General features: G+C 36.5%; 2 protein-coding genes across 2 annotated transcripts in view; both read left to right on the top strand.

Annotated features, from left to right (window-relative positions):
• LOC135798814 (insulin-like growth factor-binding protein complex acid labile subunit) overlaps positions 1 to 14321 on the top strand; it is a 37242-nt gene extending 22921 nt beyond the window's left edge. The window contains exons 2-4 of the mRNA XM_065311778.1: positions 11245 to 11475; positions 11540 to 11850; positions 11912 to 14321. Coding sequence (XP_065167850.1) covers positions 11256 to 11475; positions 11540 to 11850; positions 11912 to 13603 — 2223 coding nt within the window. The 5' untranslated portion in view covers positions 11245 to 11255 and the 3' untranslated portion in view covers positions 13604 to 14321. The remainder of the gene's footprint in view (positions 1 to 11244; positions 11476 to 11539; positions 11851 to 11911) is intronic.
• Positions 3636 to 5241, top strand: LOC135798976 (lysozyme-like). Its single transcript, XM_065311980.1, has 4 exons — positions 3636 to 4043; positions 4139 to 4224; positions 4798 to 4861; positions 4915 to 5241. The coding sequence occupies exons 1-4, from the start codon at positions 3899 to 3901 to the stop codon at positions 5049 to 5051; spliced, it is 432 nt and encodes a 143-aa protein (XP_065168052.1). The 5' UTR covers positions 3636 to 3898; the 3' UTR covers positions 5052 to 5241.
• Positions 14322 to 14724: the final 403 nt, after the last annotated feature.

Raw genomic sequence — 14724 nt, 5'->3', positions numbered from 1 at the left:
GCGCATAAACTGCACCGAGAGCGTGTCGCTTGCCTGCGAATCTTCATAAATCACCGGGAGTGAAATACGCGAGCGAAAAAGTTTAGAATTTGAATCGAAAATGAAAAATTTCATTTCAAAAAGGACAAAATTTTTGAATTTAAATTAAAACAATTGATAATACTACTGTAAATAGAAAATGTTGAGTATTTTTATGTGTAGATGGCGTTTTGTTGGTTGCATAACCAAATTTTTTCCAGGTTTGAATGAAAAAAATGTAATTTTATAAAGAACAAAATTTAAAAATTTATTTGATTCAATTTTATTTTATTCGACTATTGTATTTCAAATTTATGTTTTAGAAAATCGACGTTTCCAAATTTCAATTTGAATTTGAATTTCAATTCCAGAATAATTTACATCAAACATTTCGTATTGCTTACTTTACACGGTTGTATTTTACATCCTTTGTATTGTTTCCGCCCTTAAAGCCTTTCTCCTGCATCCAGCCGCCGGCTACTATTATGTAGTCCTGACCGGCAGTAAACTATCATTAGCCGTCGTTGGAAAAGCCAAAATCGCTCCAAGACAATTGTAGTAACCTAAGTCTAAAGCAACGCGTGTGTTCAAACACATTCAAACACGTACAAACATTTCGCCATCGCAAACGGGCGAAAATCTTCGAAGGTCTACGGAAACTTTGCCGGATTGGATGTGTGTAAGGATTCGAGTCCTTTCTTTATGGGGAATAAATTGCCGGCGGGCAGTTGGCGATGGCAGCGCCCGACAAACAGGCTTACGCTCAAACCCTTGCTTTCTTCATCATCATTAACTAAATTTCCATCCAATTTCCTTTGATTATTGACTCGATTCTCTCTTGTATTAATGCTTTTTTCTTGGTGGCTTGGATTTGCACATTTTGCAGTCTTAAGACGCAGACGTCGCCAGTGGGATGCAAAGTCAGCCATTTTTTTGTGAGTTTGTGAGTTTGCTTAGTGTGAGAAACAAAGGAAAATCAAAGTCAGAAAGAGTAATTGCGATGAAATAGGGAGACGAAGCTTTCGTTTTGGAGTGCGAGAGAGGTGAATGAATGGAAAATCGATTGCGGGCGCATAAATCAATCACATTTTAATAAGCTCAATGGCGTAGAGTTACGGCCGCACGCAAACCACACTTCAGACCTTTTGTGGTGCGCGGTAAACACCAACGAAAAGTTTTCGGGAAGCAGACAACTTGAATTATTAATCTAGGAAGTTTTTTTTTGTTCGGATACCTGCATTATCTAATTTTATAGCGTTGATAATCTCATAGTATTATAGATCATTGACCAATACTTAATGTTCGTGTATTAAAAGTTGCCTACAGTTAATTTTTTGATAGATATTAATTTGTTGTTCTTTGGTAAATGAATTAACTCATAAAAAGTTATAAAAAGAAAATTATTTATTAAAATAAGAAAAGTGAAGTATTTTGATAGATTTTATTTGTAAAATAAAGAAATTATGATTTTTTTACTTTGGGAATAGCAAATTGCAGATTTTATTGTACAAAAAGTTGCATATAGTTCAAGAAACAGCTGTTTTACTCAAAAACATTAATTTTACCCTACAAATTCAAAAGGCTTATAAAAATGACTGAAACTCAGTGGAAAACATCTGCGTGCGTCGTATATTTTCGTTTACCACTTTCCTTAACACATTATTTCTCTTAAACTTCCATTCTACCAAGAGATTTTTAATGAGAACGTAAATTGCTGCATTAAAATTTCTATAAAACTTATTTTACATTAAATTATTACAAATTTTACTAGAAAAGAAACTAGTGCATGCACCCTGTATACTTTAACCGTCTGAAAAGTTATTATTCGAAGCTTAAAACATATGAGATCGGCAAAGAATTGTGCTTCGAAACTTTCGCTCAAGTTTTCGCGACGCGCCATATTCATAAATTTATTCATGAAATGGCGGCCAAATCGAATGCCATGATGCAGACGCGTACTCGAGTCGAGTATTCATAAACTAGACTACACGCAGGGGTAGTTTACGTGATGGAAGGCGCACTCGCGCGCTAGTTTAAAGCGGATTTTAAATAATATTTTCTGATAAACTTAAAATGGATGAGTATAACGTAGAATCATGCGAAGTGCGGAGAACACTAGAGAATAGACGCGCTCGTAAAATCTAACCGGAAGAAAGGAAGAAAGGCGAAAATCCAGCGACTAAAAACTGAACAGAAAACTTTCATCCACAAGACAAAAACATTAAGTGAGTCCTGACTCTTTGAGCTCTTTTTGTGTGCGGAAAACTCTGAAAGCGCAGAAAAAAAAACGAGATAAAGACGCAGCAGGTATGAATATGTTGTGCCGGTTTAGGAAAACGTTTACTTTTTGCGTCGCCACGCCAACGATTCGTTTACTTTTAGATGTTTAGCAGATGGAAGTTAGATAAGCAGTGAGAGTTTTCATGCTTGGAAATTTTGATGAGCATCATTTCCATATGATATTTTGTTTTTCTTCCAAACACCAACAACAGCAACAAAAATGTAAACAGAAAGTTTTATTAGAAAATCTCAGAATTTCTTTAAAATACAAGTTAATAAGTTAATATCTTCTAAAATAAATCTCCGCGACGTCGTGTAACAGATGTTTCAGTTCAATTTTCTACATTTTCTCTTCATCTTCCTTTCTTTCTCGTTCTTGTATTTATTTTTTTCGTCTTGTTCAAATATGTTACGATTCCGCATGGATTGCATGCCAAACTAATGCTGGCACGATTCGCTATCCTTAACGGAAAATTGATTTGTTAGGTTATGTCATTTCCGACCATTTTCGTCCGTGGATGAAAGAAAAGAAGCGTAAATGTGTTTTACTCCATATTTGAACACCGCGATATGCTTTTGATCTTCGATCATCAGTGTCATTAGATGTTGGACAATCGGATATAACTTGAATTACGATTATTACAAGCAAAACGATCATTTATTAGGTTTTCTTTAAGGATAAACTATTTACTGTCTTTAAATGGCATCATTGAGTATAAAAACAGATAAAACGGTTGTTAAATAACCTCAAAATATCTATAAAGCCAATTTTGAGGTTATGTAGGTAGTAAATTACAATTTAATGATAATCTTACTTCCAAAATTAGTATTTTGTGAATTTTGGACTATAAAATGAGATAAATAAATATTCTAATCACAAATTAACTTATTTTGACAAATAACACAAGTTCAAGGTCATTCAAGGACAAAATAAGTAATAATAAAGAAATTAATCTAATTAAAAATATAATTATGCCTAGTTTCCGGGTATAGACACAAAAAAACTCATTATGTGCGCTCTCAATGATTTTCTATTTTGCACCGTTCGTTTGACTAACAATAAAATATTCAACCTTGAGAAAATCCAACGCAAACATTCGGTTCCAAACTTTAAACATGGTAACACGCGCAATCGCAAACATTAACGTTATTTATTAATAATTTCCCAGTAGTTTTTTAAACGTAATAATTACACACGAGATTCAAACGTTTTGTAGCCTAAAGTTCATCATGAATGATTAATGATAAGTTAGCCTATAAGTACCTACCTATAAGTTTAAACGTAATGTGAGTTTTTAATGCTCATAACAACAACACTCACACGATATTGAATTGGACAATAAACTGCGTCGATAATAACATTCGGAGTTAGTTCGCGTCGTGATACCGCCCGGCAGTGTTCGCACCGTCGGCTGCAACAGATGCTACGTGCAGTTGTGCAATAATTGTTTGGAAAAACAAGTGATAATATAATAAGTATTCTTTAGAGCTACTGTACTAAATTGTTTAAGTTGTTTGTTCGGTAGTCAATAAACAATTGAGTGTTCCGAGGTGCTTATACCTCAAAGTTGTCGGAGATACAGACGTCACAGGTGTTATCATGCGGCCGATAACGAAAGTCGTGTTTGTTGCATTGCTGCTGTCAATGACGACCGTGCCGGAGAGCAGTGGCAAGATATTCACGCAATGTGGGTTGCTTAACGAGCTGCTCAGACTTGGCGTGCATAGGAGTTTTGTTGGAAATTGTAAGAATTATAACCTTAAATATTAAACAAAACATAACCTAACACAATTTTTAGTGTTTTGTGTTTATTTTACTAAAAAAATATTTTTCTTTGAGGGATTTGTCTTGTGCGAAGCGAATCTTACCTCAACACGTCGGCGGTGCATAACAAGGGAAGCGGACACAACCTAGGCTTGTTTCAGGTAAAAAAAAGAGGTGTTTTGGCTTCCGGGCGCTCGAGTTTCATGAACCGAAACATAAAACGAGCGCGAATTGAGAATGGGAAGCTTAACTCGGAGATAAACACGGCGTACGTGTCTTTTTGACGCTGCCAGACGAAAATAACCGAGAGAAAAAACATGGCGACGGAATGAAGAAGACCTACTTCCGCTTTTCATAACAATCACGTACAACATTCGACTTACACATCGCATTTTATTATTTTTTGCTTTTTTTAACGTTTTGAATTTTAATGCTAAAAATATCACGTTTATTTAATTTTGTGTTCGAGCTGGTGAACATGTGAGCATTCCATGATTATATTCATATTCAGAACTGCGTATTGTCTGACCCCACGCATATTGTTTCGCGGACGTTCATTTGTTCGACTAACGAATCGCATTTGCATATCATTTCATCGCTTTTAATCATTATTTACACTCGTTTATGTCGTGTGTAGGCAGATTCACCATCACGTTCATTTGTTTTTGTTTACATGCACACTTGGTTGCATAACATTAAAACTTCATAATTATTTTTTTTTTTTCAATTTTTAGCTCAATGATAAGATATATTGCGATAATAAAAAATCCGGTGGGCAATGTAACATCAGATGCGCAAGTAATAATAATTTTATCATTTTTAACTCTTATTTGAATATAAAATTATTATAGATTTTATAAATGATGATATAAGTGATGATTTGCAATGCGCTCAAAAAGTCCACGCGGAAAAGGGTTGGCAAGCGTGGCCAGGATGGGAAAGGAACTGTAAACAGCGACCGAGTGCCACCACTATGCCACTGTGTTAAAACCCGAACCAGAAACAGATACAAATACAAATATAAATACAAATGAAACACACGCGCAGACAAAAGCCATCCGGAGACCGAAGCATGCAATCCCAGAAAAACATCGCTTTGCAATGCCAGCGAACGTGATAAGCGTTAAACTGGCCGAAACAACTGTACATTAACAACAGCAGCAGGACAAACAAAAGAATTCAACACAAAACAAAATACTAAACAAATGCACCAGTGAGCAATGAATACAGAAAAACACAAAAATATGTTCCGGATGTGTAAACTGACTTGTTATTTTGAATATACAAAAGAAATATTTCATTGTTAATATTTTCCCATTTTTCTAATAACAACTTCAAAAAAAGTAACGAGACCAATAACGAGACCAAAAACGAGACTCGGACTGTGGTATCGGTATCGCCGATTGATAAAACACGTCTCGTCTCGGTATCGTCTCGCTTTTCCGAGACGAGACCGAGACGATACGAGAAAAGTCTCGGTATCGTTTACATTAACAACAGCAGCAGGACAAACAAAAGAATTCAACACAAAACAAAATACTAAACAAATGCACCAGTGAGCAATGACTGACTATTGTTAATATGTTTTGTCCTCTTGATTGGTGCTTTGGTTTCATTGTTAATATTAAATTTAATAATACTTATAATAAATATATTTGTTGTATACAACGTATTTTTCATTTTAGTAATTAGCAGAATGTGTTGTAATTATTTTTTGTTTATTGTTCTTTTTGAGCGGTGTGGTAAAGTGCGAAGTTTTGGTTTATAATGCAGATTGGACGAGGGAGAGAATATTGTGTGTCGTCGGTGGAGAGTGCTCTCGTGAATAATGTATGTCTCGACGCAACGTGAATAATACCACAAATGCCACCATTGCGTTGCCAGGACAAGTTTTTTCACAATTGTTTGTTAAGCTAACATTTGGCATTCGGCGTTTTGCAAACAACCGCGCATTGAAGGTAGCATATTATCAGGGGTACATGAATGATGAAATTAATTGTATCGCAATTTGAATAAATTTTACAATGAAACATTATTTTTATTTCTAGAAAGTGAGGTTAGGTTTATAGTTGTGATTTATGACGTTGTGGCGCTAGTGTAGGTTTTGTGTCAGTAATTTTTGACTTTTTTTATGTTTCACGTGAGGTTATGTTTATTGTTACGGTTTTTGACGTTGTGGCGTGAGTGTAGCTTAACCTAATATTTGTTTTGACAACTTCAGACGCATTTTAACGTTTTCCATATGCAAAAAACTAAAATTAATTTTTTTACCAAATTATTCAACATTCTCTTATTTTGTACTCTCGAGTTATACCATAATGTTTAAAAATTATGATGGATAAATACGAAATAATGTGAGTATTAACCTAAAAGATGTAAATATGGTAATGGTCGTTTATGCGATTGACACCGATGATTTCTAACCTCACCTCACCTCACCCAATGTGTATATGATTGTGCATGCAATTTCCACACATAGCGCAACAAGTAACAACTAACCGATGACATATAAATGTCCAAACGTTGCAGAATCACAGGATCGCCCGAATAGAGGCTTGCTAGGCCCAAATATGGCGCGACCACTCGTACTCGCCGCCATTACCGAAGCATTACAATGCCGAAACCGTTCGAAACAGTCGAAGAACAAACGCACGAGCGTTTTCAATGCGATGTTAACGCAACACATAATGCGATTCGGCTTTTTGTCGATGTTCCGTTTAAACATTGTTGCATTGTTTAAATATTGCATGCAATCTTATCAGTTTCCATCTGTTTCACTAGCTTTTAGCTATATTGTTCCACATCGGTTGTGTTTTCATTTCCATTTTCATTCCAAGCGTACCTATATACGTTACTAATGTATTGCATACATCTGCTACCATGTTCCAACTGTTTGATGTTGAGGTTAGGTACGATAAGTTCCTTGTTTGCGTTTATGCTTAACTAACATCTTAACTATCAACATGTGTAGATTGAACATGCTTACTCTACGTTTAGTTTCAAGTGCGTTGTTGAGTTTTCCACGCACGGTGTGTAATTGAAGTGTTTAATTTGCAATCAAAAAGATTGTGAAGTGTAAGTTTAAAGTATCGCCGATAGATGGCAGCAGGGATATTGCAGTATGCGTTAGGCAGACGTTTTCATTGATGTCTTGCCATTTCACGCACTTGTTCTGAATGGCATGTTTAAAGTGGTAATGTAGCTTCACATCAAACATCAAAAGCGATTTTGTAGCGCTCCGATGTTCCTAAGATCCACTGCGTTCGTTTTTATCGTCGCGCTTTTTTAAAATGCGTGTAACACACACATTCACGCACACACATCAGTGGGTTGACGACGAACTGAGCAAAAACCTATAATGTCGTTTCGATTCGCAATGTGATTCTATGAAAAGCCGACCCCGTCGACTCGACAGGTCACCGCAATGTCCAATTGTGGAAATCACGCTACGCTGACTTAATATACAGTCTGTTAAAACATTTTAAAACTAAAATTTAATATTTTTCTTTATTTTAAGTCACATACAAGTTGTGACTTATAATAGGCAACCCAACATACACTATTCAGTAAAATTTGTTAATTTGAGCATTGTTCTGCTTCTGAAGCATCCAATATTGTGTTTTTGTTCATTCAGAGTGCGTGCCGACCGTTTGCGAATGGATTGCGTACAAATGTTCAAATACTACACATTTCGGAACGTTTCCGAATCTGTGCACCTACGTGATGCGCTCATCGTTCGATTTTAAATCAAGTTTACTATACATTTACATTTCCCTGATTTTCTACGCGGACCTTACACAAACTTAATTTATATCGATTGTGACAGTTTGACGGTTAATCAAAATCTAAATACAATAAAAGTGCAAAGTGCACACAGAAATAGATACCGACTGAATATTATAATATTTAAATATTCAATTCAATTAAAAATTGACTTATTGCACAGTTTGCATAATTGAATTATCCGAAACAGTTGGAGTTTATTTACAACGCGAAATAAAATTATGTATTCAAATTTAATTTTCATTGTGTGTGCTGCATATCTTTTTGTTGTTTGTTGTATGAAAAACGTAGCCGAATTCGATTTGCATAAATTTGTCTAGGCTACTTTATAAGGTCTTTACATTATTAATAAAAACGTCAAATATTTTTAGAAATATCGTGCTTTCTGTAAATGTAAATTATAAATTGGGAACGCATAATAAAACAATGAAACATGACTAAAATTCGAAAAATTTATGATTTATTGGAGATTTATGTAAATATTTTCATATTTTTTAGTTTTAAATTAATGTCTAGAATATTTTTTTAAATTAGACTGCGGTATTGGTTTTTTTATTTTATTTTTGCGCTTTCAATACGCGTTTCGTTCGCAAAATAAACGATTCCTCCTTAATCTATGGGGAGAATCGCGTGAATTGCATTTCTTCGCCGAAATACTGCATTTCCCACTTCGGGGCAGTCCTTGCAGGACAAGCAAATACAAATGCATCCGGTTTCATCTCCATCACTCTTTCTTTTCTCTCCGTTCGATCTAGGCGCTCGAAGCAAGGATTATATGTTCGCCGTGGGTTTTTGTGCATTTGCTGGTGAAATGCGACGACATGTCGGTTAATCTCCTTGCTCGAATGGAAACGTTCGATCTCTCGAAATGATTAAATCGTGAATCAAGCGACAAAATTGCAGAGATTTTTTTAAAACTGTAATTACAATTGCAGTTATATAACAACTTTAATTTAATATAGGCAACCAAACACACATAATGGCAAATTTTGTGATTTATTTTATATTGATTTAAGTAATTTTGATGAACTTTATGATCATTAATATCAAATTTTCATCTTCTCCGCGGTCCAATAATTGGTAACACTAACATGATAAGCATAATTAAAATTAATTGATAATCCTCCCGACGCATGCAAACGATCCATGAATCTCTCGAGTAATTAAATTTAATTGTTTCACAGCGTTATTAGCTTATGTGCACCACACAAGTTTCCGGCGGCGGATGCAAATCGAGTGCAACTAAACTTTATTCCTCATCTGTCTATCAAATTAATATTTGATTAGGTGTATATACCACTCAATGTGCACATTAATTACGAAACATATTTTAAATTTGTTTAATTTTAATTTGTTTATGAAATCCTTAAAATTCATCTTCAAGGTCCCGAAGGATCTCTACTACTTAATCCCTACTAATATTATAAATGCGAAAGTCCTGATGTTTGTTACACTTTCACGCAAAAACTACTTAACCGATCATCATGAAAATTTGTACACATATTCTTAGTGGTCCCCGAATAGTTATAGGCTACCTTTTTTTTTTAATAAAATAAAATTATTTTTTAAATAAAATAAAGAAATTGTTTAGCCAATAATACCTCTGCATCTGGCTATTTGACTACTTTAACGCCATCTAGCATTCCAGCAATGAAGCTCAAATCTAAGAACTATAGTACCATCACACTGTATTATCACACTGTATTACCGACAGCTACGTCAACATCAAATCCAATTGACTACACTATGGAGACTGTACACTATACTTCCATACACTATACTTTCAGCCATTTTAAACTTCCCGCCATCCTACTTCATTGTTACTTCTTCTGTGACTACAGACGCGAACGGAAGCAACTTCATTATTTTAGATATTCGCGAGCGAAGCCGCGGGTTAAAGCTAGTAATTTCATATTTTTGTTAAAATATTTCTAAAACAAAAGAATTTAATTTATCTGTCTGCATTGAAATTGATATGGACGAGTAATGCAATAAAACCAAACCGTCCCACCGCGACTCTATGCGACGTGCCAAATCATCACCGAAGTCGACGGTCGCACTCGTGAATAACGCCGCATAAGTTGGATTTTCGAATAGTCGAACGTAAAAAATCCAATAGTGCGAAATATATGAGCGCGAGGAATTCCAATAGCTTTGTTCAAGGTGTATAAGCTCGCTGGGTAGCCTATATATGTAGCAGGGTAGCACGCGGACGCACCGAAAAATATGACTTATTACAACGAAGGAATGCCGGAAAGCATATTTTCTCATAAATAACATTCCTATTGTCTCGTATAAACTCTTCGGATTCACGTTTATTGCGTTTACGGCGTTTTTCAGCTTTCGGCTGGAAATTTACTTTTTGCTCTCAACTCCACACGCTCCGATAGTCACCGAAGCGTGCTTTGTGGGTTACATATAATCCGCAAAATGAAAATGATACACAGCGAAATGCGACAAACTGATCCGAACGTTATGGAAACATGTTTTAAAATATACATTACGACCATAATGGCCTCTGTTATTTATTACGTCTTTTGTTTTTGTCTGTTTATTGTTTTGACTTTTTTTCGAGGATAAAAATAAATCAAGACTTAATGGAAAAATGTAATGAATGTCATCATCTCAATTAAATTCGTAGAGAAGTAATTTTCCACATGGTCTTGAATTCTTTATAAATTACGCATCTTGCTAAATATTATACAGAGTGTCGCAATAATAAATTATTGTTTTATAAGTAAAAAAATATTTGTTTATGTTTCACTCAATATTTGAATGTTATTTGGAGCAAAACACAAAAGCAAAACACACGGTATTTGGCACGCGCCTGAGTAAATAAAACGCCAACGAAACGTATTTACTGCATATAACACATTCCCATTCGCAAATTCAGCTGTTTGTTTGTTATTTCATAATTTACGATTGTCTAATACAGTTCAATTTCATAAAACCTATTCGTAAGTTCGTAAGTTGTAGCGCATTTGCATTTTTGGTGCATTAAAGCAGTGAAAATATAATTCAAACGCTATATAATCGTGCGCGCCGGAAACAAATGAAGGCGAAATTAATTCTTACTGGTTTTAGCGCAATGGCGACGATGCGACGAATATTAACGAAGTTTGGTTTAATTTTCAGCTGGATACGAATTTATCTAGCACTAGGCGAAATTCGCAAATTCAAATGAAATTGCACGCGTGCCACCACGGCAAACTGGAATTTCCGACGAAAATCATGCCGAACAATGATTCGTTATCGTTTGTCGCCCAATTCCAATCACGTACTGAACCACGCTTTTGTGATTCATTAAAAATGCTGCTAAAATTTAAAAAAGTCACTAACGAAACTAACTACAACTACATTGTTTTGACTTTTAATTAAGGGTTGTTTTATTATTGCAGCTTGAGTGAGAATGGTTGGAATGTGGTGGTTGCTGCTCTCGTTGGTGTGGTGGTGTGGCACGACGGCGATACCCGCCCCCGGGCCGTTTATGCCGCCGTCCTCTTCAACCACGAACCTGCCGGATGCGTGGACTTGCCCGGAAATCACTCAGCAACCGGTAGTGGAATGCAGCTGTGACATGCCGCACACGCTGCGTTGTTCCGGCAGTCGAGGAGCTATGCAAATCATTGGTACGCAACACAAATACCAAGAAATTTTTAAGGATTTATTACCTTTTTGATTTCTTATAACTAGGTAAAAAGTTGCGTTCGATTGGGAGCGACCCAGGTGTTTCTCTGCTTGACTGCACGATTCAGAACATGACAGCTTTACCAGGGTTGCTATTGCAAGGCGTCGCCCTTCATGGTTTGGTGATTTCGTCCGGGGAAATCACAGAAGTCCATCACACGGCGTTTCAAGGTCTTGCATCGCCTCTGCAGGCGTTAGGCCTGCCGAATAACAAACTCACCAGCGTTCCAACTCAAGCGTTGAAGAGTTTGCCTGAATTGGATCGTTTGGATCTATCTAGCAACAAAATGAAATACGTTGATGCTGAATCTTTCAAAGTAAGTCAATCACTGATCAATTCAATCCCCAGGGTTAACAATTAAATTATTTTATTTGTAGGGCCTTCAAAATCTTTCTTTTATCGAACTAAGCGATAATATCCTTACGAAAATAGCTCCGAATGCTTTTGATGATCTTCCCCAATTACGCATACTGCGATTAAGAGGAAACCAACTAACAGTTTACTCAATCACCGCCATGGACCCACTTCCAACCATTGAGGAATTGGAGTTATCTGAGAATCAATTGCTTGGCCCCCTGGGACCTCACACGTTTCCACCGATGGAGTCCCTTGGAGATCTGCAGTTGGGTCACAACACTCTTAGCAGCATCAAGAAGGACGCTCTCATGGGTTTAACTAACCTCACGACACTTTCTCTGCATCACAACCAAATCGACGTGCTTGAGGACAACGCTTTCAGCCAGTTAGGCGGATTGGTCCATCTGGACCTAGCCCACAATCGCATTGTTGCAGTTTCTGGAGCTTCGCTCGCGCACCTAGTCAATTTGCTCGAGCTGGACCTCCGACACAATTTTCTACGTGCCCTCACGGCTGACCTCATACTTCCCCTGAAATCATTAGAGGGTTTGCGTTTAGATGATAATGATATATCCATTGTTGCAAGCGATGCGTTGAAGAATACGACAGTTTTAAAGCGGTTGACTTTGAGTGACAATCCGTTGAATTGCGATTGTAGTTTGATTGAGTTTGCTGTTTGGTTGTCGGGGTCAACACTCACAGGAGAAGATAAAAACTCTCCGGTGTGTGCGACACCGCCTAGTTTAGAAAACGGCCTTCTTGTGAACGTAGCCGTGAAAGATTTAGTCTGTGGAGAGGATGATGAAGTAATTGGAGCAATTGAAGCACCAATTGAAGCTAGAATCAACTTGGAGACGTTTAATTATGACGGATCCAATGTTATCCTTGAGTGGAGTGTTGAAGACTCTGCGGTGCCGTACACTTGCGACGCCATCTTTGTCTACGAAGAGGAAGGTCAAGCGGAAGTACTTCTGGAATCAAACCCATTGAAATGCAACTCGAGTCAAGTCAAAAACCCTAAAAGTCTTAGAGTCACAGTACCGAGTTCCACACATTTACAACCAGGACACCGGTATCGATATTGCGTGGTTTTATTAGAATCCAAACAAATGGCGGATGATTTATCACTGGTTCTCGGTTGTTCGGATGTTTTGCCATTGGTGCAAAGCGGGCGTGTTCTACCACGTACCGATATTGCTTCCACCAACAGTAAGCTACCTAGAGTTATATCAATCCAGGCGAATTTATCTTACAACGGCCATCTTGGAATATTGTTAAATATATACCCACAGCCCCAACTTGCATCATCACAGTGTGAGATTAACATAGCTATTCTGGAACAAGGGGCGTTATTATCACAACGTCGTGTAAACTGCAGCGAACCGAAGTATTCTTATGTGGGATTGAATACAGGTCCATACAGAGTGTGTGCAAATATTATCCTTCCGAATCCAACGCTCGATCCGGCTTTAAAACCGCGTTGTATCACCGTGTTCAAACACGTCGAAGCGCGCAGATTCTCGACGCTGGACGTCGCGTTTGTATCAATTTTCTTGATATTAAGCTTCATGGTCATCGCACTGATCTGGGGAGTGCGTCGAGTTCTTCTGCGACCTAAACTCACCACGCATCAGTGTTTCTTACCGCCGGAACTTGACGACGAACAGCAACACAATCGTTATGTTAAACTGCAAGCGACAACGAAACTTTAAAATCTCACGCTGAACTGAATGTGTTTTTAAAAATTGTGCCATATCAATGATCAATCTATTGAAGCGAAATGTTTTTCGGGCGAGATAAGAACTGCAATCATACTTTAGCCCAAAAACTTGCCGGAAATCTTCTTGATGAAGCAATTATCTGCTTCGGAATTATAAATATTATACATATACATATTATATCTATTCTATAAATGTTGTTATTGCTGTATTTGTTTTATATTTTATTGGATTGTATTGTTTTGTATGATATCTTGTAGGATTTTGCACGTTTCGTCACATTCGAATCTTTAGAAAGCGATGGTGTACAAAAATAATGTTTTTAATTTTTTTATTGACATGTGTAAATATTCGAACAGTATCGTCTAATCAACACTCTAACATCGCGAAACTAAACTATGCATTGTACTAACATAGGAGAATCGATTGTTGCGTATAAATAGATTATCGAAATGCGTAATGCTTGATTAATTGTTTATCGTAACTCATAACACACTAATCACGAATCACGTACTATGTACCAGTGACGGGCAAACATTGGAAAATTGGTTGTTTGTAATATATTGTGTGCAGTAAATGTTTTTTGTATGACGCTTTGTACTTAATGTTGTATTTACTGTTTGGAATCTCTGACAAACACTCTGATTTTACTTGGTATAGTTCACTGCCTTATTGTAAAAATTGAAGTAAATAAAATAAAGTATGAAGAAAATTGGATTTATTTATTGATACAACGTATTCTAAGTTATAACATTTTCTTGAACTAAACGAACATATGTTGTTTTGTTTTATTTTATTTCAAGCAGTACCATTTAAAAATCTAATTAATAATATTGCATTTCAGTCTTGCAATGTCGTTGGATTGGATTGTAAATACCTAGCATATTATAATTCTAACAATATTATATTTAATTATTACTTTTTAAAACAGCCATAGATGGCACTACGATGCACTTTTCACTAGAAATAGTCAAGTGATTCAAACCACTACTTGTTTATAAACAACTTTATATTACATTCGACCGGCTTCAGGTAAACGGACAGTCGTATCGCTGATAAGAGACTGTTGTGTATCGACGCAGTATTCACGGCGGGGCGGGCCGCGGGCAGTTTCA

Source organism: Atheta coriaria, unplaced genomic scaffold, assembly GCF_025399875.1.
Source record: "Atheta coriaria isolate IRGN ID8LTWV9N9 unplaced genomic scaffold, Caltech_Dcor_3.1 hic_scaffold_9_pilon, whole genome shotgun sequence".
Classification (NCBI taxonomy): Eukaryota; Metazoa; Arthropoda; class Insecta; order Coleoptera; family Staphylinidae; genus Dalotia; species Dalotia coriaria.
The sequence above is the reverse complement of the archived record's forward strand: the minus strand, read 5'-3'. Positions and strand labels throughout refer to the sequence as shown.